Source organism: Phacochoerus africanus, chromosome 8 (assembly GCF_016906955.1).
Source record: "Phacochoerus africanus isolate WHEZ1 chromosome 8, ROS_Pafr_v1, whole genome shotgun sequence".
NCBI classification, from domain to species: Eukaryota; Metazoa; Chordata; class Mammalia; order Artiodactyla; family Suidae; genus Phacochoerus; species Phacochoerus africanus.
Window position 1 is genome coordinate 108,406,512 of NC_062551.1, and position 24,125 is coordinate 108,430,636.

Genomic DNA, 24,125 nt, shown 5'->3' on the forward strand with positions numbered 1-24,125 from the left:
TATCTGGCTGTGTCTAGACATGGAATTGTTTGTGGGAAGGACCAGTGCTAATACATATATAAGCAAATCTCTCTCCTAGGGCCACATAGATTTTTCTTTAACCACCTCTCCTCTCCTGTATAGTATAATTTTCATTTTAAGACATAAAAAGGCTAACATAAAAATACACTCTTCATACTGAAACAGCCTGAGTGAGGGGTGTGCCTAATGGCATTTAGGGTTGCAGGGATTTCCAGGGAGCCAGACATGTGTTGACTATACCTGTGAATTGAGGCACTATGGGAGCATCTGTGAACCGTGCGAGCAGATACTGTGCCTCGCAGAAAAATTCTTGCATGTGGTGTCTGTGGAGGAGCACATGTTGGTGATAAAGTAAATGGAATCATATGGAGGAAATAAGGCATGGTCTCTGTCGTTGGGAAATTTGGGGTCTAGTTGGGGTTATACAATATACATATATGAAAGGGATGTTTAAGAAGCAAACCCAGGAGTTCCCGTTGTGGCACAGTGGTTAACGAATCCGACTAGGAACCATGAGGTTGCGGGTTCGGTCCCTGCCCTTGCTCAGTGGGTTAACGATCTGGCGTTGCCGTGAGCTGTGGTGTAGGTTGCAGACGCGGCTCGTATTCTGCGTTGCTGTGGCTCTGGCGTAGGCCGGAGACTACGGCTCCGATTAGACCCCTAGCCTGGGAACCTCCATATGCCACGGGAGCAGCCCAAGAAATAACAAAAAAAAAGACAAAAAAAAAAGGAAGCAAACCCAGAGTAGTAGAAAATAAAATTCATAGAAATAGCTTAAATTCAACTGAAGCAGCCTGTGTAGAAAAAAGGAGTGAAGTCAAAAACTACTCGGTGATACCCTTCTTTTTTCTCCTACCCGTCGCTCCCCACCTTAGGCCTGAAGATTTAGAGAAGCAAGCTATTAGAGCGTTTAGTCAACGCACTGGAAAATGAAAGAGAGGAAAAACCAAGGCCCTTGGAACATTTCCTGGGCCGGAGCCACTGGGGGCCCCATGCTGGGTGCAAGGCCAGGTGCTCTGGACACATCCAGATACCTGCTGGGCTGCTGCTGGGAGCTGTGCGTGCTTAACACAAAGCCCCAGACGTCAGGGCCTTTCCATGCCGTTCCACACCTAGCGTTTTCATGCACGTTTTCGTGCCATCTCATTCTTGGAGCTTGCTGACTTTTGGTCCTGCGCCATGACCCTAGGCCCACAGATGTCCCCAAGCAATGTCACAGCGGGGTTGAAGGTGTGCTCCCAGGGGAGTTCCCCGGGTGGGATAAAAATCCAAAGGGTTGCAGCAGGCTCAGGATTGACATGGTCTGCAAAGTGTTTCAAGGAATTCCCAGCAGGCTTATTTCCCTCAAACATTTAGCATCTCACCCATCAGGACGGCATGTTGACTTCTTGCCAAAAGTCTCTTTACCTCCAGTTGTTGAATTTTTCACCTGTGGGAATGAAACTTCTATTCTGTAAGGGAGGTTGATGGAAAGTACTGTTCCATGACCAAGTTTGCTGGAGCTGTGGTGTAATCTGGGAATTCTGGTTTCCGTCTGAGAGGCACTGTGGAGAAGTGGGGTTGTTTTCAGGTTTGGAATCAAGTGTGAAGAGGAGAGGGGAGATGGAGCAAAGGGTGAGAGGAGATGATCAGCGATGAGGGTGGTGGAGGACTTGCAGATTTGCGGAGCTGGAGCTAAGAAATGAGACCGAAGGTGAGGGCCAGACTGTTAGGGGCACGTGAGCATCTAGCATGGCTGTAGTTCATTCTGATGCACGATGGACAGAGGCAGCTGGTCAGGGACAGAAGGCCCATTACAGTGTCTCCAGGGAATGTTGCTTTGGCGGCGGTTTGATGTGGACTGGAGTCTGGGAAGGCCAGCATGAGACGTGAGACTAGAAATGGAGGCTGGTGTGAATGGAACAGAGAAAGGGAAGACCCGAGAAAGACAGCCCCTCAGCTCTGCAGGAGGATAAAGAGCTGGCTGTCATAGTGGAAGAATTGAGAGATACTTTTGGGAACAGAAGCTTAAATTTGGTTCAATGAAGCAGGACTCAGTAAATACAAGAATTGTTTATTTTTGGGAGGAAGTAGTTGTGATGTCGGCAATTTTCCTTTCTAAATGGTGGACAATAGGATACAGAGTATTTGGAGGTTTTGTTTCCTTTTTTTTTTTTTTTAATTAAAAATTTTTCTTTGGTGTTGCTGCTGTGGCACAGTGGTTTAATAATGTGACCGGGAGTTCCCGTCGTGGCGCAGTGGTTAACGAATCCGACTAGGAACCATGAGGTTGTGGGTTCGGTCCCTGCCCTTGCTCAGTGGGTTAAGGATCCAGCGTTGCCGTGAGCTGTGGTGTAGGTTGCAGATGCGGCTCGGATCCCGCATTGCTGTGGCTCTGGCGTAGGCCAGTAGCTACAGCTCCGATTCAACCCCTAGCCTGGGAACCTCCATATGCCGTGGGAGCGGCCCAAAGAAATAGCAAAAAGACAAAAAAAAAAAAAAAAAGAATGTGACCGAAGCTAAGGTCGCTGCAGAGGTGTGGGTTTGATGCCCAGTGCAGTGGGTTAAAGGATCTGGCGTTGCCACCGTTGCGGCTCAGATTCAATCCCCAGCCTGGGAACTTCCATATGCTGTGGGTCGGGGGAAAAATTATTGGAGTATAATTAAAATGTTGAGTTTCAGGTGTATAGCAAAGTGAATCAATTATACATCTGCCTATATCCATTCCTTTTCAGTCTTTGCCCATATAGGTCACTACAGAGTATGGTGTAAATTTCTCTGTGCTATACAGTAGGTCCTTGTTACTCATCCATTCCAAATATAACGTTTCCTCTTTGGTAACCATACATTTTGTTTTGAAATCTTTGAGTGTTTCTATTTTGTGAATAAATTCTTCTGTATCGTTTTTTAGAGTCCACATTAGTGATCTAATCTGATATTTGCCTTTCTCTAATTTCACTTAGTATGGTAATTTCTAGGTCCATCCATGTTGCTGCAAATAGCATTATTTCATGCTTTTTTATGGCTGAGTAATATTCCATTGTACATATATACCACATCTTTATCCAGTCCTCTGTTGATGAACATTTAGGCTGCTTCCAAGTCTTGGCTGTTGTGAATAACGCTGCCATGAACATTAGGGTGCGTATATCATTTTGAATTATGGTTTTCTATGGATACATGCCCAGGAGAAAGATTGCTGGATCATATGGTAATTCTATATTTAGATTTTTAAGGAACGTGCATACTGTTGTCCATAGTGACTGCACCAATTTACATCCCCACCAGCAGTGTAGGAGGGTTCCATTTTCTCCACACCCTCTCCAGCATTTGTTGTTTGTAGATGTTTTGATGATGGCCATTCTGACTGGTGTGGGGTGATAAACTGCATTGTAGTTTTGACTTGCATTTCTCTAGTAATTAGGTTGTTGAGCAACTTTTCATGTGCCTTGGCCATCTATATGTCTTCTTTGGAGAAATGTCTAGATCTTAGCATTTTTTTATTGGGCTCTTTTTAAAATTATATATGTATATAAAGCTGTATGAGATGTGTATATATTTTGGAGATTAATCCCTTGTCGATCACTTCGTTTGCAAAGATTTTCTCCCATTCTGTGGGTTGTATTTTCATTTTTTAAAATAGTTTCCTTTGCTGTGCCAAACCTTTATGTTTAATTAGGTCCCATTTTTGTTTTTATTTTCATTACTGTAAGAAGGTGGATCAAAAGATACTGCCACGATTTGTGTCAGTGTTCTACCTGTGTTATCCTCTTAAGAGTTTTATAGTATCTGGCCTTATGTTTAGGTCTTTAATCCACTTGGAGTTTATTCTTGTGAGCGGTGTAAGAGAATGTCCTAATTTCATTCTTTTACATGTAGCTGTTCATTTTTCTCAGCACCATTTATTGAGGAGGCTGTCTTTTCCATTGTATATTCTTGCCTCCTTTGTCATAGATTAGTTGACCATAGGTGCCTGGATTTATTTCTGGGCATTATATCCTGTCCCACCGATCTATATTCCTGTTTTTGTGCCAGTACTAGACTGTTTTGATGACTGCTGATTTGTAGTGTAGTTTGAAGTCAGGGAGCCTGATTGCACCAGCCCCATTTTTCTTAAAATTGTTTTGGCTGTTTGGGATCTTTTGTGTTTTCATATAAATTAAAAATTTTTTTCGTTCTAGTTCTGTGAAAAAATACCATCGGTACTTTGATAGGAATTACCCTGAATCAGAATACAGAGTTATTTTGGTTAGCAGGACTCAGCCACCACTGTTAACAAACCACTTTGTTGAAGCAAAATCCTCACAGTGCCTTTAAAACTGCTGCTCAGAATGTTTGGGGCCCATTAGCATTATTTAGGCTCTTGTTAAAACTTGGGACCTTAGGCCTCACCCAAGACCACCTGAATTTGCATTTTAATAAGGCAGGATTTAAACACAAAGTGTGAGAAGCATTGCTCCAACATGCTGTCTTCTTGTGACTTTTTGGCTGCATCTGGAAGTTCCCAGGCCCAGGAGTCAAACCTGTGCCACAGCACCGACCCAAACCTCTGCAGTGACAATGCCAGATCCTTAACTTCACTGCACAGGATCCCTTCTTGTGACATTTAAACAAATTTTATAACTTAAAACACTTTTATGATATGCTTTTGTTTATGGAAAGACTGTAATAAATGTTAAGAATATCATTTAAAAAGTCCTTACGGGAGTTTTCTTGCAACACAGCAAAGTAAGGATCTGGCATTGTCACTGCTGTGGCTTGGGTTTGTTCTCTGGCCCAGGAACTTTCCACATGCTGTGGTCATGGCCAAAAAAAAAAGTGCTTAGAGGATCTTAGAGTTGACGATGTTGATATAAACAAATAAATCTGTATTTGTTCGCTGTCTTCCCAATCCCAGAGCATTACCTCCATGCAGAAGGGTCTTACTTCAGGACTGGGAACACTATTTATAATGTGGTGCTTAAAAGATTTTTGTGATATTTTAATAAGTGGTTAAAAATGAATTATTAGTATTTTATGTTACTTTTTTGTGCACATTTTAAAACTATGCCTTATGTTGATTAACTTAAACTTTTCAGATTGTAAAGGAGATAAATGCTTATTTATTGACACTTCAAAAAGTAGAAAAGAGAAAAATCACTTTAGAGAATGGGATATTTCCCATTATGAAATAATTCCTTTTGTGAATGTTACTACGTGGTTTGTCATGCTGCATGTGTTACCGTATACTCTGCTTTTTCACTTATGACAGAGTAACTGGTTTATTGCATGATTTCTACAAGCCAGGCTTTAAACAAGGCATTTTAGATAACGTTTTTCATTTACTTACTATTATACCCATATAAAGCAGGATACAGTTGACCCTTGAATGACACAGGTTCGAACTTCATGGGTCTGCTTCAGTGTGAGGTGTTTTTTGTTTTTTGCTTTTTTTTTTTTTTAAGTAAATACAGTACTGGTATTTTTGTTTTACAGGTCTTTAAGTATGCAGAAAAGTCTGTGTTAAATTAGAGATCACAGTGTGTGGATTCAAAAGAAGTATGGTTTGAGTCCTCATTCTGTTGAAATGTTTTTGTTTCCTGCCCTTGGGTGAGTCATTTACCAGTTTCTTTGTTTTTGAGGCAGAAGAGCAGTGCTCGGACTTTTTGAATTCTCAGAGGTCAGAGTCCCTAACCCCTTACTGTTCAAGAGTCAGTTGTAATTACATCAGATTTTCAAACGAGGAGTTCCCTTGTGGTGCAGTGGGTTAAGGATCCAGCATTGTTGCTGCTGTGGGAACTTTCACATTCTGTGGGCGTGGCTGAAAAAATTTTTTTTCAAATGAGAAAACAAGCTCAGAGTTTGTATGTTTTGATTATGGTCACACAGTCAGTTCATGATCAAGCTGAGATTTTAACTTAGGGCCATTTTTCTGGAGCCTGTGCTTTTTTCAAACGAATGGGAGTAAGCATTTCCTTAGTTTTACTTTTTAGGGATAAAAATACTTTGCTAGGTGAATAAGTCATAATTTGTCTCTATCTTCATTCTAGCATAGTGAACATCTTTGAGTAGAAGTAATTCCCTGCATTGCATTTTTCTTGAGGTAAATTCTTAGAAATATTTGTCTCAAAAGATAAATGAGGAGTTCCCGTCGTGGCTCAGTCATTAATGAATCCAACTAGGAACCATGACGTTGCGGGTTCGATCCCTGCCCTTGCTCAGTGGGTTAAGGATCCGGTGTTGCCGTGAACTGTGGAGAAGGTCTCAGACACGGCTCGGATCCCATGTTGCTGTGACTGTGGTGTAGGCCGGAGGCTACAGCTCCGATTCGACCCCTACCCTGGGAACCTCCATATGCCTAGGGAGCAGCCCAAGAAATAGCAAAAAGACCAAAAAAAAAAAAGATAAATGGAATAAAGAACTTTCTGAAAGGTTTGTACTAATTTTCAATCCCAGCAGTCACTGTAAATGTTGTGTATTTGAGTGCATATGGGCAAAGTAATAAGTCAGCCGTGCTTCCTCAGGAAAAAAATTTATTTGTATGTTTTCATTTTAAATAACTTATTTGACTTTCATGTCACATAATTTAAAGGATATTTGTGACTGTCTCTAAATGTCAGCTTCTATGTTAATAGAATTTTACCGTGATATTCACGCTGTGCTGCTGAAAACCTTAGTTTAATAAAGTCCACAGTTTAATAAGATATGTATTTACACTGATTTATAGTTTCTTAAGCTGAGAAATCTTTTCTTATGGATATACAACTTACTCAACTTTATATTTAGTATCACTTTTTTTCTTAAAAAATCATGTCCAATTCATTTTTAGACTAGGGTATATATTTCTTTCCTTTTTTCCCCTTTTCTTTCTCCCTCTCTTCCTCCCTCCTTCATTTCTTTCCTTTTTTTTTTCTTTTTGTAGCAGAGAGGTAGATGGTGTACAGAGAGGAAACACTGTGTGTGTAATAACAACAGTGAAACCAACCAAACCCTTATTTATATGAAGCTTTATTTGATACTTTAATAAAACTACTGAAGGAAATATTGGCTAATGTTTAGAATCATTAACAGGTCATTATAAAATATGACAGCTCTGTATTGGTGACAGGACCCACAGAGCAAGATAGTGTGAAAATGGAATATGGTGTTATTCATTTAGCTATGTTAAAATTTGATACATGATCTCTGTTTTTATTTGTAGTGTAGCTTTCCAAAATATCTGTACAGCATTTTTTTTCCTTTTTTGTGTGTGTTTGTACAGCATTTTTAAAAATTTCTTTTTGTTATTATTAATAGTTATTTCCCCAATATATATTTTTCTACTGTACAGCATGGTGACCCAGTTACACATACATGTACACATTCTATTTTCACACATTATCATGCTCCATCATAAGTGACTAGACGTAGTTCCCAGTGCTACACAGCAGGATCTCATTGCTAATCCATTCCAAAGGCAATAGTTTGCATCTATTAACCCCAAGCTCCCCAACCATCCCACTCCTTCCCCCTCCCCTTGGCAACCACAAGTCTATTCTCCAAGTCCATGATTTTTTTTCTGTGGAAAGGTTCATTTGTGCCTTATATTAGATTCCAAATATAAGTGATACCATATGGTATCTGTCTTTCTTTTTCTGACTTACTTCACTCAGGATGAGAGTCTCTAGTTACATCCATGTTGCTGCAAATGGAATTACGTCGTTCTTTTTTATGGCTGAGTAGTATTCCATTGTGTATATATGCCACATCTTCCTAATCCAATCATCTGTCGATGAATTTGGGTTGTTTCCATGTCTTGGCTATTGTGAATAGAGCTGCAATGAACATGTGGGTGCATGTGCCTTTTTTAAGGAAAGTTTTGTCCAGATATATTCCCAAGAGTGGGATTGCTGGGTCATATGGTAGTTCTTTGTATAGATTTCTAAGGTATCTCCATAGTGGTTGTACCAGCTTATGTTCCCACCAACAGTGCAGGAGGGTTCCCTTTTCTCCACACCCTCTCCAGCATTTGTTATTTGTGGACTTATTAATGATGGCCATTCTGACTAGTGTGAGGTGGTACCTCGTGGTGGTTTTGATTTGCATTTCTCTAATAATCAGGGATGTTGAGCATTTTTTCATGTGCTTGTTGGCCATCTGTATATCTTCCTTAGAAAAATGTCTGTTCAGGTCTTTTGCCTATTTTTCAATTGGTTGTTGGCTTTTTTTTGCTGTTGTGTAAGTTGCTTGTATATTCTAGAGATGAAGCCCTTGTCAGTTGCATCATTTGAAACTATTTTCTCCCATTCTGTAAGTTGTCTTTTTGGTTTCCTTTGGGTTTCCTTTGCTGTGCAAAAGCTTGTCAGTTTGATTAGGTCCCATTGGTTTATTTTTGCTCTTATTTCTGTTGCTTTGGGAGGCTGACCTGAGAAAATATTCCTAAGGCTGATGTCAGAGAATGTTTTGCCTGTGTTCTCTGCCAGGAGTTTGATTGTACAGCATTTTTAATCTGGCAGAAACTGTTTCCATTCTCTTATTGAACAGAATCTCTCAGAGATAGGTTTTATCTGTTACCTTTTGTATGATTTTTGTGGTCTGATAATGCCTCTACTAGAATAGAAATTTTAAAAATATAGCATTATAGTTTAATGATTTGTGTGAGACTAATAAACCAGTAAATCTGGAAAACAAATACATGTACTTTACAATACGTTATAAAGTTTTGCAGTTTTTAAATACTTGGTAAATCATAAGGCATTAATAGTTGTACCAGCAATTAAGGACTTTGTGAGAGTGAATTGACTTTGTTAAATTCAATTAAGTACCCTATTGCTGACTTCCTCAAACAAATGAGGTGTTTTTACAGGCTGCTCTTTTTCATTAATGCAAGGCTGCACGTAGCCTGAAGGCAGTCATGCCAGTATGAGTAGGAAATTAAAGGCCTTTGCCATTCTGATTTGAATTACTTTCAAATGATGTGATAAATATTTGAATGACATTTTGATTAAAAGAGGTAACCTTTTTCTACCTCTGTTCTTCTGGAACAGTAATTAGTGTAGCTTTGAGTAGATAGTGGTTTCTTGCTTCTTTTTGTGCACTATAATCCTATTTGTTAAAAGATCATAACAGGAATATCTGTTAAGGTACCACTTTGATGGGAAATGTCAGTGGTTGCTGTTTTGAGTTGGGTTTTGTCTTAAGTGGGCTTTTCAAATGCAGGGGGTTCTTTGGCGGCTTGAGTTGACTCTAAGTATGTGGGTAAAAAACAGATCAGTTATTTCTTACTGGAGACGATATTCTTAGTGAAAACTACATGTAATTAAATTTCAAATTGTTAGCAAATACAGTTATAAAATGAGCATAGAACATTGGGGACTTAAACGCCCCTTCAAGGAGATTGAACTCAAAACCACTGACAAAGACAAGAATTATCAGACCGTTATCATTGCCCTGCCTGTCTCATTGTAATGTCCCCTCCCCACCTTGAGCAACCTGGCCTGCTCCTTCCTGCTCTTTACTAGGAAAGGTATGTGGCCCACTCCTCACCCTGCTCTTATAGGGGCGTTATATACCTCCAGCCAACCAGCAAGTATATCCGAGATCCCTCTTTCCCTAGCCAGTCAGCAGCTGCACTTAAGATCCCTCCTGTTTCCCTGGACCACTCTTAGAGTTGGCTCTCCCTGATTATCAGGAAGTCATCCCACTGGGCTAGCAGCGTCTCTTATCTCAAACTTTCTTTTCACCCCACTATGAATCTTGAAAAGTCTTTTTCTGACCTGCATGCAAGGACCATGACATACATGCTTATGGAGTGGTTTTTTGTTTGTCTTTTCCAGAGCTGCTCCCTCGGCATATGGAGGTTCCCAGGCTAGGGGTCTAATTAGAGCTGTAGATGCTGGCCTATGCCAGAGCCACAGCAACACGAGATCTGAGCCACGTCTGCGACCTACACCACAGCTCACGGCAACACCGGATCCTTAACCCACTGAGCAAGGCCAGGGACTGAACCTGAAACCTCATGGTTCCTAGTCAGATTCATTAACACTGTGCCATGACAGGAACTCCATATGGAGTTCTTAAGATGTTTGCCAGTTGAAGAGAAAATTTTAAAAGAATGTATGTATGTATGCATGACTGGGTCACTTTGCTGTATGCTAGAAAATTGACGGAACACTATAAACCAGTGTTTACAGTATAATGGAAAAAATAAAAATCATTTAAAAAATTTTAAAAAGGAAAATTTATAATTAAATACTAAAGGGAGTCTTAGTTTCAGAATCTATCTTTGTTATACACCATAAATATTTTTTGGAATAAGCAGGTGAGCAGTTCAAGAAATATACTTGTAGAATGATGTTTGAAGGAGAGCTACCAATAAAGGCAGGAAATTGTTTGTATGTTCCAAAGACTATGCAAGTGTTAATCCTTTTTCAGGAATAGCTTCTTAGGCAAGGAAAAGATGTTTTTCTTTTTCTTTTTTTTTTTTGTCTTTTTGTTGTTGTTGTTGTTGCTATTTCTTGGGCCGCTCCCGCGGCATATGGGGGTTCCCAGGCTAGGGGTTGAATCGGAGCTGTAGCCACCAGCCTACGCCAGAGCCACAGCAACGCTGGATCCGAGCCGCGTCTGCAACCTACACCACAGCTCACGGCAACGCCGAATCATTAACCCACTGAGCAAGGGCAGGGACCGAACCTGCAACCTCATGGTTCCTAGTCGGATTCGTTAACCACTGCGCCACGATGGGAACTCCCAAGATGTTTTTCTTTATGTAGACTAATCCGTTATTTGTTATGCTCACTCAGTAAATACTTTTTTACCTTCTGTATGCCAGCCAATGTTTAATGAATTTCTCCGCTTAGTAAAACAGCTTGACAGCATGAAAAGAAATACACAATTTCACCCTTAACATAACTCGACATACAGTTATCCCTTACTCTGCACCCTTTCAGTTATTCTTTGCTTGTTGGTTTGTGAGGCTCCTCTGTCAGTCATTCTCCCCGTCATGCATACATTCATTCATTCACTCATTTTTTCAGCAGCAAATGAATGGTGTTCTAGATGGCAGGCCCCATGTTAGGCACCATGCAGTGGGAAAAGCAGCGCTAGTGTGTGAGTAGATTCTGCAGGGTGAGGGCTAAGGAGCAGTGTGAGCCCAGAAAGGGCTCCAGCCTGACCTGAGAGACCAGGAAGGGTGTCCTGCAGCCAGGACCTTTTGGACCAATGCCTGGAGGACAAACAGGAGCCAGTGGAGAGAGGGAATGCCAGGGAACCCCAGGTGCCAAAGTCTAAGGCAAGAGAGCATGGCATTCCACTGTCATTGTTTTGATCTTGACTTGGAAATTTTATAGGATAAAGTAAAAATGGGGAAAAAACAGAAACACTGAAAGATTTTCCCTGTTCTTGTCTCAAGACAGTTTTTATGTAGATGTTTTACTTTTTAAATATCAGCATGCTAAATAGACTGTCATATTCATGAAACCAGTGAATTCTAACTCAAATCATTTGGAAGTTAAGAGATGGGGACTTGGAGCAAGACAGTTTCCCTGGGCTTTCCTTTGGCTTTTTGGATCTTAGCTCCTTCCTCACAGCCTGGCTGGCTGGGTGCTGGGCCATTTGAGAACTGGTGCTGGCTCTCTGGGCTGCTGGTGCCCTGGGCCAAGAACTTGGTGTTTTCTGTCCGCTATTTCTGTTTTGTAGTTGAACCTCAGGTCTCCCTCCACCCCAAATCTAAGGCACACCCCTGAACCTGCTAGCTCTTCCTTTACAGGAAAGAGACGGGCGTAAGAAGTCATGTCCTGTTTTTGCCATGAAGTTATAGAACTAGTCTGTATCCTCAGTTACCACAGTGGCTTTGAGGGCTGTCTTGCCCTATGCAGGGTGTGCATTCTTCATGCACGAACATCCTAGGAATACACCCATCAGAACATTTGTCTGTAGGAAGTTTCCATAGGAAGTCAGGATCAAGGGCTGTTATTTTTCCACTGCTGTGTAGAGTGGCTTATTAGTTTATCTGTCAGTAATTGCTGCTTCAAGACAGGGCTCCCAGGCTCCTGCTGCATCTGCCCCTATGAGGGGAGGAGCCCCGGAGTCTTCACCTGCCCCTAGAAGCCCTCCCGTGCCTTACTGAGCTGATGGTTTCATGCTTCCAGTAAGACTCTTTTGTGGCTTCTTGGCACTGGGTAGTGAATTTCAAGGTCATTTTCTGATAAGATACAAGGCCACATCACAAGCAGTTAATGTAACAAAAGCAAATAGTCAGACTCCAGTATGATTTCAAAGGTTGCTGCAAACATTGCTCCCTGGGGACTGGCAGACTTCTGGCCTGGGGTTACCAACCACCTGAGCAGGTTGGCCCTGAGGCTGGTGGTGGAGCACTGAAGACTCCAGAATTTCTAAGAAGGGTAGACACATGATAAATACAAGTGTGAATAGATCATTGGACCTATTTCAAGCATTCGTAAATTAAAAGTCATAAACTGTGATGATCTGTGTTTTCGGCGTAGTGTTGTCCTTGAGATAAAAAGCTGCCCAGGGGTCACACTTTGAATTGTGTCTGAAAATTAAGAGCCTATCTATGAAATTCTTCACTGCTACCTTCTGATCAAGGAAATAAGCACATTAATTTTTCTTAGTGAAAACAGTTTTTATGCGCTCGGGTTGATGGCGATCTCATATCTGGGAATTTTTTTGAACCTGCGGAGGAAGGTCCATCAGATGGAAGTTACAAAGTGTGGATTTAGTGGGATATGGTTGGTTGGTTTATTAAGCAGATATGGATTGAGGCCTCTTAGGTGCCAGATACGGGTTTCCCAATCTTGGGGGACTTTGATTTAAAACAAACAAACAATGAGGTAAGTATCAAATAGTAAGCATTCTGCAGAGAATTAAAATACAGAAATGCAGTAGAGAGTGATTAAAGGCTTATTAATATATCATCTAAAAAACCCTAGAGAAGGTCAAAATCAAAGTTGGCAAGAAACACTGAGGTATTCCTATTGGAATCGTTGGCCATCAGGGACCTGCTGTATAGCACAGGGAACTCTACCCAATATTCCATGATAATCTATGTGGGAAAAGAATCTGAGAGAGTGTATACATATGTGTATATATATGACTGGGTCACTTTGTTGTATAGCAGTAATTATCACAGCCTTATAAATTAACTATACTTCAATAAAACTTTAAAAAATGAAGAACTGGCGTTCCCATCATGGCTCAGTGGTTAACGAACCTGACTAGTATCCATGAGGACGCGGGTTCAATCCCTGGCCTTGCTCAGTGGGTTAAGGATCCTGTGTTGCCTTGGGCTGCGGTGTAGGTCACAGATGCAACTTGGATCCCACGTTGCTGTGGCTGTGGTGTAGACTGGCAGCTACAACTCCGATTGGACCCCTAGTCTGGGAACCTCCATATGGTGCACGTGAGGCCCTAAAAAGACAAAAAGACCAAAAAAAAAAAAAAGACCCCACAAAAAATAGTCTCAACTATTAGAAATCATGCCAAAAAAAATTCTTTCACATTTATTTTCCTTGGCCCGCCCATCTGAGGGAAGAGGGCATTCTTCTCTCTAGACCTGTGATCTAGTGTTGCTCCCTCATTGCTTCTGAGGACCCTTTTCTGCACACAGCAGATGGCCTTTAACCATGTTTGGTGAAGGCCTGGTGTGCAAGAATGAGGTGCAGAGAAAGTCACCGCTCTGCCCTGCTTTCATGGTATGACAAGAGAGAAATCTTTCAGTCTCTTTAGTCAGTGAGTGGGAACAACTGTATGCTCTTGGGCATGGGCAGCTGGACATGCCATTCTTCATTGTTGCTATAGCATCTTCAGATTAGGATTGAATTCTCCAAGTAGCTCACTGGGATGGTTTTCCATTTCTGAATGGTGTTAAAAAGTAAGATCAGCAGTTTCCATTGTGGCGCAGTGGGTTAAGAACCGAACTGGTATCCATGAGGATGCAGGTGGGCTTGCTCAGTGAGTTGAGGGTCCGGCATTGCTGTGAGCTGCGGGTAGGTCACAGACTATGCTTGGATCTGGCATTGCTGTGGTTATGGTCTAGACTGGTGGCTGTAGCTCCCTTTGGACCCCTAGCCTGGGAGCTTCCACATGCCATGGATCCAGCCCTAAAAAGACCAAAAAAAAAAAAAAAAGGTAAGATCAGTGTATTTGGAAAACATAATTCATTGAAGAATCTAGTTCCTCTTGCCTATCAATAGCACAGGGTACTTAAAGAACTTGAGACAAAGGACAGTAAAAATTGAGCCAACTACTCAGAAACCACAAGTACAAATTAAGTGAGGTCTGCGTTCAGGTGGTCAGCTTCCCTTGACATGGAAACATTTCACAGCTTTAGGTAATACTGATTTCAGCACGTTTTAGTTTTTAACCCAGCTTTAATTAAACTCTTTAGAGTTTTTTATTTTTTTTTAGCAGGGTAGGGAAGAGTGAGCTAGGTGGAGGGAACGTTTCACTATTCCAAATGAAGAAAAGTTTTAAATAAGAGAGTTAGTTCAAATAGCAAGAAAATGTGTGGTTCTCTTTGTCCTACTGGCCTCCTTTCTTCTTTTTCATTTTGAAAGAGATGCATTTAAAATCTTATTTACACTGCTTGTATAGGTAAAACAAAAAGCAATCCCTGAATCATTTATATTTGTTTTGGGGAAAAACAGTCAGACTGTTGGGAGGTAAACTCCTGTATCTCTCTTTCCTTCTTTGGGACTGTTTCTCTGTCAGTCTAATGAAAGCGGTGCTCTGGGCCACAGCTGGGGACAGCTCAGCCTCAGCTTGTCACTAAGTGAACAACTCACGCCCACATAAGAGGCTTCAGTTGTTTGGCTGCTGAGTTGCCCCATTATTCTGTTTGGTTGGCTGGATAGTATGTTCTGTTGAGAAACTGCATGAAAGCAACAGCCAAATCGCAGGGAATATTTAGAACAAGTAAATTGACTTAAACGATCTACTTTTCTAAGAAGTGTCTAAATGTGGCGAGAATGCCTCCAGTGACATTATCGAAGTGAGATGATCATTAGTGCAGCTTTTCGTTGTGACTGTTTATTCCCTTTGTACACATATTTATCACTGACAAAATCACCTTGAATCTTATTGCCCTCACAAAAATACTCATTTTTTTATTGCCTATGCATATTGGAATATAGTGTACACAGAGATTTTGTTTTCACGTTAAATTCTGTCAGGCATTTTTCTAGGTTATAATATTCCATCTGGTTATTTTGAGTCATTTTTTTCGATCGTAGACTCTCTTCCATTTTCAGAAATGTTTCATTGTGGTAAAATATACATAACATCAAGTTTACCATCTTAATTAACCACTGTTAGTACAATTGTGTGCTCAGTACACTCACATTGGTGTGCATGTCATCTCCAGAACTCTTCATTGCAAACCTGAAATTCTCTATCCCTTAATCCTCATTCTCTCCTTCCTCCAGCCCCTGATACCCTCCTTTTGACTCCCTTGTCTCTAGATTTGACAGCTCTGGGTACCTCACATGGAATCACACAGTCCTTTTCTTTATGGAACTGGCTGTTTCACTTAGTGTAATGTCCTCAGGGGTCATTCATGCTGCAGCATGTGTCAGAATTTCCTTCCTTTTTAAGAGCAAATAACATCCATTGTTTATATGTACCATCTTTTGTTTATCCGCTCATCCATCTATGGACACGTGGGTTGCTTCCACCATTTGGTTACTGTGAATAATGCTACTCAATTTTTTAATTAATTATTTTATTTATTTTTTGCCTTTTAATTTAGGGCTGCACCTGCTGCATATGGACGTTCCCAAGGCTAGGGGTCGAATCAGAGCTATAGCTGCCAGCCTACGCCACAGCAGCAATGGGATCTGAGCCACATCTCCAACCTACACCACAGCTTATGGCAATGCTGGATCCCCAACCCACTGAGCAAGGCCAGGGATCGAACTCACATCCTCATGGATACTAGTTGGATTCGTTTCCACTGTGCAGCGGGAACTCCCAAGGCTGCTAAAATATGGGCGTACAAACATCTATTTGAGTTCTTGATTTTAGTTCTTCTGGGTATATCCTCATAGGTAGAATTTCTGGATCATGTGGTAATTCTATTTCTCTTTTTTTTGAGGAAATGCCAAAATGTTTTCCACAGTGGCTGCACAATTTTGCATTCCTACCAGCAGTGCACAAGCGTTCTCCTTCTAACACGTGTTGCCAGTACTTGTTATTTTCTGCTATTTTGATAGTATCTATGCTGATAGGTATCATGTGGCGTCTCATTGTGGCTTTGGTTTGCATTTTCCTAGTGTTTGGTGATGTTGAGATCTTTTCATGTGCTAGTTGGCTACTTGTATATCTTCTTTGGATATATTCAGGTCTTTTACACTTTTCAATCAGGTAGTTATTGAGTTGTAGGAGTTCTTTATATAGTCTGGACATTAACCCTTTGCCAGATACGATTTACAATGTTTTCACCCATTTCCATAGGTTGCCTTCTCACTTTGCTGATTGTGTTTCTTGAATTCAAGTATTTTGTTTGCAGTAGTCTGTTTCATCTTTGTTTACTTTTGTTGCCTCTGCTTTGGTGTCATATCAAAGAAATCATTGCCAAATCCAGTGTCATGAAGCTTTTCTCTAGATAGACAATTTTTTTTTTTTAAACCCAGATTTTCCCTATTCTGGACAGTGTTGCAGTGATCACCTTCACAGACTGAGCTTTTTTCTTCGGTCGGCATTATTTTACTCTTGGAGAAATAAGTGAAATATACTCACTTATCTTACTCACTCCCCTTAAAGCCCATACTAGGCAGACCAGAGGATATCACTTGTCCTATCAGGAAAAGTGTTTCTGGAGGAATGGTGCCTGGTGTCTTAGCATTCAGTGGTGCCTTGATTGATCATTGTATGAAGTTGACCCCTGTAGTCCTCTGGTACTGTGATTTTTAAAACAGCATGGGTCACAGAAAATGCCCTTTTAAGAGCAGTCGGAGACGGGGTGGGGCAGGGAGGGGGTTGAATCCCTGTGGTTATTTCTTCAGTCTCCACATTTGAGACCTCAAGGCTGTAGTGAGTGAGACAAGGATGACTGCCATGGGCCGATGAGGTTCAGATGGACCCAGATTTCCTTAGTAATACACCAAGTCCAGTCTCCCCACACATTTGAAGGGGAGAAAAGTCATTTTGGAGAATTCTTTAAGAATGCAACATTTTATGAATATAGAACATTGCAGAAAAATCCAGAGCTTAAACAGCTCTAGCCGTTTGCCACTCTGTTTGGGGGATAAAGTACATTTGAAGAAGCATATTCTGTGAGAGACTGTCTTGTAATTATGTCCATTTAATGGAAAAATATTCCTATGAGAATCAAATGTGTACATTCCCTCCCACTGTATTTTAAGAAACAAAATCTTCATCAGTTCAATTTTCAATCTGCTGGAGAAACTTTTTTACATTTCCATGGCAATGTTTGTAAATTTAGAAACAGACCATCCCTGCTTCTTTGTATTTTCAATAGTTTTCCTACCATTGGGAGATTCTTGATACAGAGAGATCATTTTAAGCCATTTAATTACTGATGGTTCATATTCAAAAAGCAAACTATGGTAGTGATCATTAGAATCTTTCTCATCAGAGGATTCCAAAGACATCATCTTTGGGTAGCATTTTTACGTTTAAATTTTTGTTTTGAAAAATATCCTGTATTTTCCAAAGTACATGAAATAGTTTAATCAATTCCTATGTTCTAACCAACCAGCTTTAATCAAGTCATGGGAAATCTTGTTTTATTTACTTCTGCTCACTTTTTTTTTTTTGTCTTTATGGGGCTGTACCCACGGCATATGGAGGTTCCCAGGCTACGGGTTGAATTTGAGCTATAGCTGCGGGCCTACACCACAGACACAGCAACGCAGGATCTGAGCTGTGTCTGCAACCTACACCACAGCTCAGGCAATGCCAGATCCTTAACCCACTGAGCAAGGCCAGGGATCAAACCCGTGTCCTCATGGATACTAGTCTGGTTGGTTAACCACTGAGCCATGATGGGAACTCCTCTTTTCCCCTTTTTACCAGTTTCCAAAATAAGGAATTGGTTCTCTAAGATCCACCATGTGTTGTTGTTTTTAACTAAAAAGTATTACTAACTTAGGGTTTAAACTCATTGGATATTTCAGTCTATTGCTGTTTGTACCCTTAATTATGATCAAATTGTTTCATCTTTGCCTTGAACCTCTTTACGACTCTAATGTAGTCTTTAAACCTCCTTGTTTCTGCTATAACAAAACGTACCAGGCTCTTGAAAGTTTCTTGCCCTTGAGCTTGAGCTTTGAATTGAGGAGCCATGGTCTCTTTCACTTAATGTATTTGGAGAGGGTGCCAGATCATGCTGAATGCTACTGGGTGGTGATTGTTTCTAGGCTTTTAATTAACTTCATCCTTTTTCCTATACACAAAATCCTTGGTCTCAGCAAATACCAACATACTTACACATTGCTGTATCATAAACTACATGCCCAGCAGCTGTAGTACCAACCTGACTGGTAAAAATATGATTACTGAAAAAAATTTTTTTGAAATATTTTGGGGTCTGTTTTTAAGGGTGTATTGTAATAGGGATGTGCACTTAGATCATGCCATTTTAAAATCACTTGGAATAGTTATATACTCTGTGGTTATTTTGCCATTGGGATTTGCATTCAGATACATTTGGAGTTTGCGCTGTGGCTCAGTGGTTAACGAACCCGACTAGTAGTACCCTTGAGGATGCAGGTTTGATCCCTGGCCCCGCTCAGTGAGTCAGAGATCTGCCATGAGTTGTGGTGTAAGTCACAGATGTGGCTCGGATCCAGTGTTGGCTGTGGCTGTGGAGTAGACCAGCAGTTACATCTCTGATTCAACCCCCAGCCTGGGAACCTCCATGTGCTGCGAGTGCAGCCCTAAAAAGACTAAAAAAAATTTTTTTTAATTTATTTTATGTTCTATCTTTAGGGATTGCATTATTATAAAATGATATCGTGTGGGAGTTCCCATCGTGGCGCAGAGGTTAACGAATCCGACTAGGAACCATGAGGTTGCGGGTTCGGTCCCTGCCCTTGCTCAGTGGGTTAACGATCCGGCGTTGCCGTGAGCTGTGGTGTAGGTTGCAGACGCGGCTCGGATCCCGTGTTGCTGTGGCTCTGGCGTAGGCCGGTGGCTACAGCTCCGATTCAACCCCTAGCCTGGGAACCCCCATATGCCACGGGAGCGGCCCAAGAAATAGCAACAACAACAACAAAAATAAAAATAAAATTATATTGTGATATACAGTATTTTCATGGTTCCAAAGTCAGAGCTACAAAACAAGAGGTATATACAGAGAAGATTCATTCCTATCCTTGTTTCTTCTTTCCTTTCCCTCACTTTGTAAGCATCCATTTAGAAACATGATAGAGGAGTTCCTGCTGTGGTGCAGTGGGTTAAGGACCCAGCTGCAGCAGCTCAGGTTACTGTGGAGGTGCTGCTTGATTGCTGGCCTGGTGTTGCTGTGGCTGTGGCACAGGTTGTGTCTATGGCTTGAATTTGATCCCTGGCCAGGAAACTTTCATATACTGTGGGAGTGGCCAGAACAAACAAAAACCATGATTGTTTACTTACCATTTTTTTACCCCCATCAGCTTGGATGTGTATGGCTTTATATCCCCCTTCTAAGTCAGTGAGGTTTTCACTATGTCATATAGTTCACTTGCCCCCAACCGCCTTTCTCATGTATCTTTTGGTGTTTAGAAAGGTTTGTATTTTGGTTCTAATACTTAACCTTTATACTCAACTTTTACATAAGATGTCGCTCTGCTCCTGTGTTGTCACTGTTTACTCTTCCCAGGATGAGCATGCTGACATGGCTCGGAGCCTCTTCTCCCACAGCGTCAGTATTGAAGTATTGATTCTTAGCCTCTTGGGAAACATTTCCAAATTTCCAAGTTGAGTAAGTTGGATGTAGTTACCCAGGTAGGGGGCCAGAATTGATTTAGATGAAGTAAATTAATGTAGAATCACCTGAATTAATTTGAGTTTAAAAAAACGATGAAGGAAACAAGTGACTTTTTTTTTTTTTTTTTAAACAAAGCTCTTACAACAAACAGCAGGTAACGTGCGGTGTGTGAAGCTACCTGCTTTTCCGTGGTTCATTATTGTCTCTTGGGCCCAGGTGCCCTGGGTTTATAGACAGGACCGCACCTGGGGTGGGGGGTATGGGGATGTTTCCATTGGGCTGATTTGTCACTTAAATGTTAAGATGGTATGTGAAGTACTGAGGGCGAGGCTAGGGCACCATGAATCATTAATAGCCTTGACTCTCGGAAACCTAATTTTAGTCAAGAACAAGAAGCACATGCAGCACACTAGGCTCTCGATTCAGCTTCTTTCATTTTTCAAGTGGACAGTGGTTAACCTGGAAGCACGGAAAGGGCAGAGATGGGGGAAGCCGGGCTGATCAGCTCTTGATTGAAACGCATCTGTTCCTGCAAGGCAGGGCTCTGTCTTTGATTCCTTCACTGATTCATGTTTGTCAGATGCCTGCTGTGTGCAAGGCATGAGATGAAGGATAAGGGGCAGAAAAGAGCCTTCTAGAGGGGACCTGTTATGCAAACCTGTTCTGCGGAGGATGGGGAGCTGTGGCGTGGAAAACTAACATCTGTTCCGGTGCAGAGGGCAGGGAGGTTGGAACCGGCCCAGTGTGCCCTGAGCTGGCCCTACTGCGGGGTTCTTCACAAGTGACTTGACCTTTCTGATTCCTGTAGGTTTAAGTATCCTATTAGGTGGGGACAAACACAACTGTTCTTCATTGTAGAATGTGAGAAGGTACTAGGAAGATGGAACAAAATTGTAACAGAGGATTAACGATTCAAATAAATTGAGTTCTGATCCCTGACCCCCAAACAAGAGGAAATCCCCACCTTCCAAGAGGAAAACGATGTGCATGCTATTGGAGTCAGCAATGCTTCCTGCAGCAGTTTATCCCAAGAATGCATTGGACTTCCCTGCAAAGGTATTAGGTACAGAGATGTTCCTGTGAACACTGGGTATGTGTGGATGTACAGTGCACATTGCCACATAAACGTGCCTGTTCTCCCTCCCTACACACCCCCACCAGTCACGCAGGTGATCCGCTTGGACATAAGCTGAATTTCCAATAGGGGATTGTTCTTGCCTTTTTGATAATGACCATATATTATTTATATAATAACAAAAGTAATAAAATTATTTTTAAGAAGGCAGTTGCAACTTTCCCTTTTAGTGTCATTTACCAAGATTTGGATTTTGGTACTGGTAGTAAAATTTAAAGCAGATCATTTATATTCTTCTCTAAATTGAAATGGTATTAGTTTGATTTGGCTTCGTATTTGGTTTATATATAAAGTTGGATAACGACTGTGTTACAGTGGAGGATGACTGACTCTGGGGAGGCATTCTTTGTGTGTGTGTGTGTCTTTTTAGGGCCGCACCTGTGGCATATGCAAGTTCCTAGGCTAGGGGTTGAATTGGAGCTGCAGCTGCCACCTTATGCCTCAGCAACGTGTGATCTGACCTGCATCTGAGACCTATACCACAGCTCACGGCAATGCCAGATCCTTAACCCACTGAGTGAGGCCAGGGATCAAACCTACATCCTCATGGATACTAGTCAGGTTTGTTACTGCTGAGCCACAGTGGGAACTCGTGGAGAGGCATTCTTAAAGTTCTTTTAGTGGGATAAGTGAATTTGCCAGTTCTGGCTTAGTAGTAAAACCCTTTGATCTACTCTGAAAATAACACTTTTTTTTAACCTGTGTAAAGTTTCAACATGTACTTAAAAAATATTAATACCATGATATCGCTTGTATGTAGACTCTAAAATTAAAAAAATGATACAAATAACTTATTTACAAAACAGAAATAGATTCACAGACATTGAAAACAAACTTATGGTTACCACAGGGGAAAGAGGTGGGAAGGCTAAATGAGGAACTTGTGATTAACAGATATACACTGTTATATAAAAAATAAACACAAGGGCCCACTGTATAACACAGGGAGTTACGTTCAGATCTTGTAGTAACCTATAATGGAAAAGAATCTAGAAGAGAATAGATACATATGTAGAACTGAATCACTGCTGTGCACCTGAAACACTGTAAATTAACATATACTTCAATTAAAAAATGTTTTTAAGTATATTAATCATCTTCCTTTAGCAACATATTTTCAGATTTGGGATTGGCTTATTATTTATCTCTTATAATGTGACTTTCTTGATCTTGCTTTGAAGAATCTGGGGGAGATTCTGTCCTGGTAGGCAGACCTGTGAACTTTCTTGTCCCTTTTACTGTTTTGTTTTTTTCCTAGGGTAATTTAATTGGCTTGAAAGCTTTAACAACTTCTATCTAATTATTAGGAATATATATAGTGATTGTGGCATATCAAATGTTTTTAAAATAAAATTTGATAAAGTAATTTTATTTTGTTTTCTTAACAGAAATCATAGCCCGTTAATGAGTTTTGGAGCCAGCTTTGTCAGTTTTTTGGTAAGTTGATGTGGGAAGAGGTTTTGGGAGAAGGAAACAAATATCTAACATATGTTTTTTAGTGGTCTCTGGCTGCGTAGATACATTATTGCGGAAGATCTCTTAAAATTTAAAACTGGAATAAAATGTTTGCTGATCAATACCTATGGGATATCCTTTCTTAAACTTAAAAATAAAATGCTTATACCTTACTTCTACAGTATTTTTCCCAAACAAATCCTTTAAAAAAAATGTAGGTGTTCTCAGCATGGCTTAGTGGAAAGGAATCTGACTAGTATCCATGAAGATGCAAATTCGATCCCTGGCCTGGATGAGCGGGTTAAGGATCTAGCATTGCCTCAAACTGTGGCCTAGCTTGCAGATGTGGCTCAGATCTGGCTTTGCTGTGTCTATGGCATAGGCTGGCAGCTGCAGCTCCGATTTGACCCCTAGGCTGGGAACTTCCGTATGCTGCAAGTGTGTAGCCATTTAAAAAAGAAGGAAAAGAAAAAATAGACATGTAGTTGAAAGAGCTTTTCCAGAATTAAAACCGTATCAGAGTTGGGGAAAAAAATGTCAGACTTTGGATAATAAAAGTTTACTCTAAAAGTACTAAATAAATGTGGACTGAAAGACAAGCTAAATCAGTAAGCTAAAGTTATTTCATTGCCTTTTCTAATATTAAAATTTAGTAGTTAAGGGAATATATTGTAGTTAGGTTTTAAAGTAAATTGGGCCATGTAGAAAATCTGATTACTTTTATTTTTCAGAAACACTTGTCACCACATAATTTTCAACCACATAATTTTTTTTTTAAATTGGAATTCTCATGTGGCACAGTGGGTTAAGGATCTGGCTTGTGTTTGATCTCTGGCCCAGGAACTTCCTCATACCATGGATGCGGCCAAAAAAGGGAAAGGAAAAAAAAAAAAAACACTATCATAAAATTGTATAACGGGGAGGGGCGGAGTCATGAGTAGAGATCTCAGAAGTAAAATGGAGAAAGCATTTAGATTTAGATTTAGAAAGGTCTCAGCAAAAGGTCATATACAAAGCCTGGCAGCACTAGTCACAGGCACTCGTTTCTCATGGCACAGTTTTCATTCAAGCTTTATTCTTATTGCCAGGCAACATGACAACTTTCTTCCTTTTTAAAACAATTTTTAAGGCCTACTTTTTGCAAGAAGACAGAGTTGCAGATCTTAAGGAAAGTGGTGGTGGGTGGGGATTGTACCTCATACCCAAGTGACTAAAAAGGCTTTGAGGGAGACACAACAGAAGCCTTGGCTGGGTGGGGCAAGGCGGGTGGGGAGGGAGATGGTGGCAGGGTTGGGATGTGGTGGGGAGGCTTGGGCCAAGGTGGCTGTGGTCTGATTTGGCTAGAATGGAAGAGGAGGTTAGGGTCACACTGAGGAGGCCCAGGACGTCGGGATGGGGAGGACGTGATAGGGAGTGGGGAGTGAGTGACAATGGGTTCTCAGGGCCCTCCAAGGACCTGGTGTCCTGTCTCTGCTCCTATAGCCCATTTATCAGAAACCTCAGTTCTTCTGGGGGAACGTAGCAGGTTTTCATCAGAGAAAGGACCATTCCTACCCAGTCCAGTATGACCTGAAAAACGTCTACCCAGGATCAAGTACTTGGAAACAAGCTGTCAGTGGAATTCTTCAC

At 41.0% G+C, this 24,125-nt stretch overlaps 1 protein-coding gene across 4 annotated transcripts in view; it reads left to right on the top strand.

Annotated features, from left to right (window-relative positions):
- The window catches only part of TTC39C (tetratricopeptide repeat domain 39C), a 106,393-nt gene that overhangs the window by 25,490 nt on the left and 56,778 nt on the right, over positions 1–24,125 (top strand). For 3 of the 4 annotated variants that reach the window (XM_047793937.1, XM_047793938.1, XM_047793941.1), the window contains exon 2: positions 22,430–22,478. In XM_047793937.1, the coding sequence (XP_047649893.1) occupies positions 22,430–22,478 (49 nt within the window). Of the gene's footprint in view, positions 1–20,797; positions 20,963–22,429; positions 22,479–24,125 lie in introns of those variants that run through there. The other variant, XM_047793939.1, reaches the window with a different exon arrangement.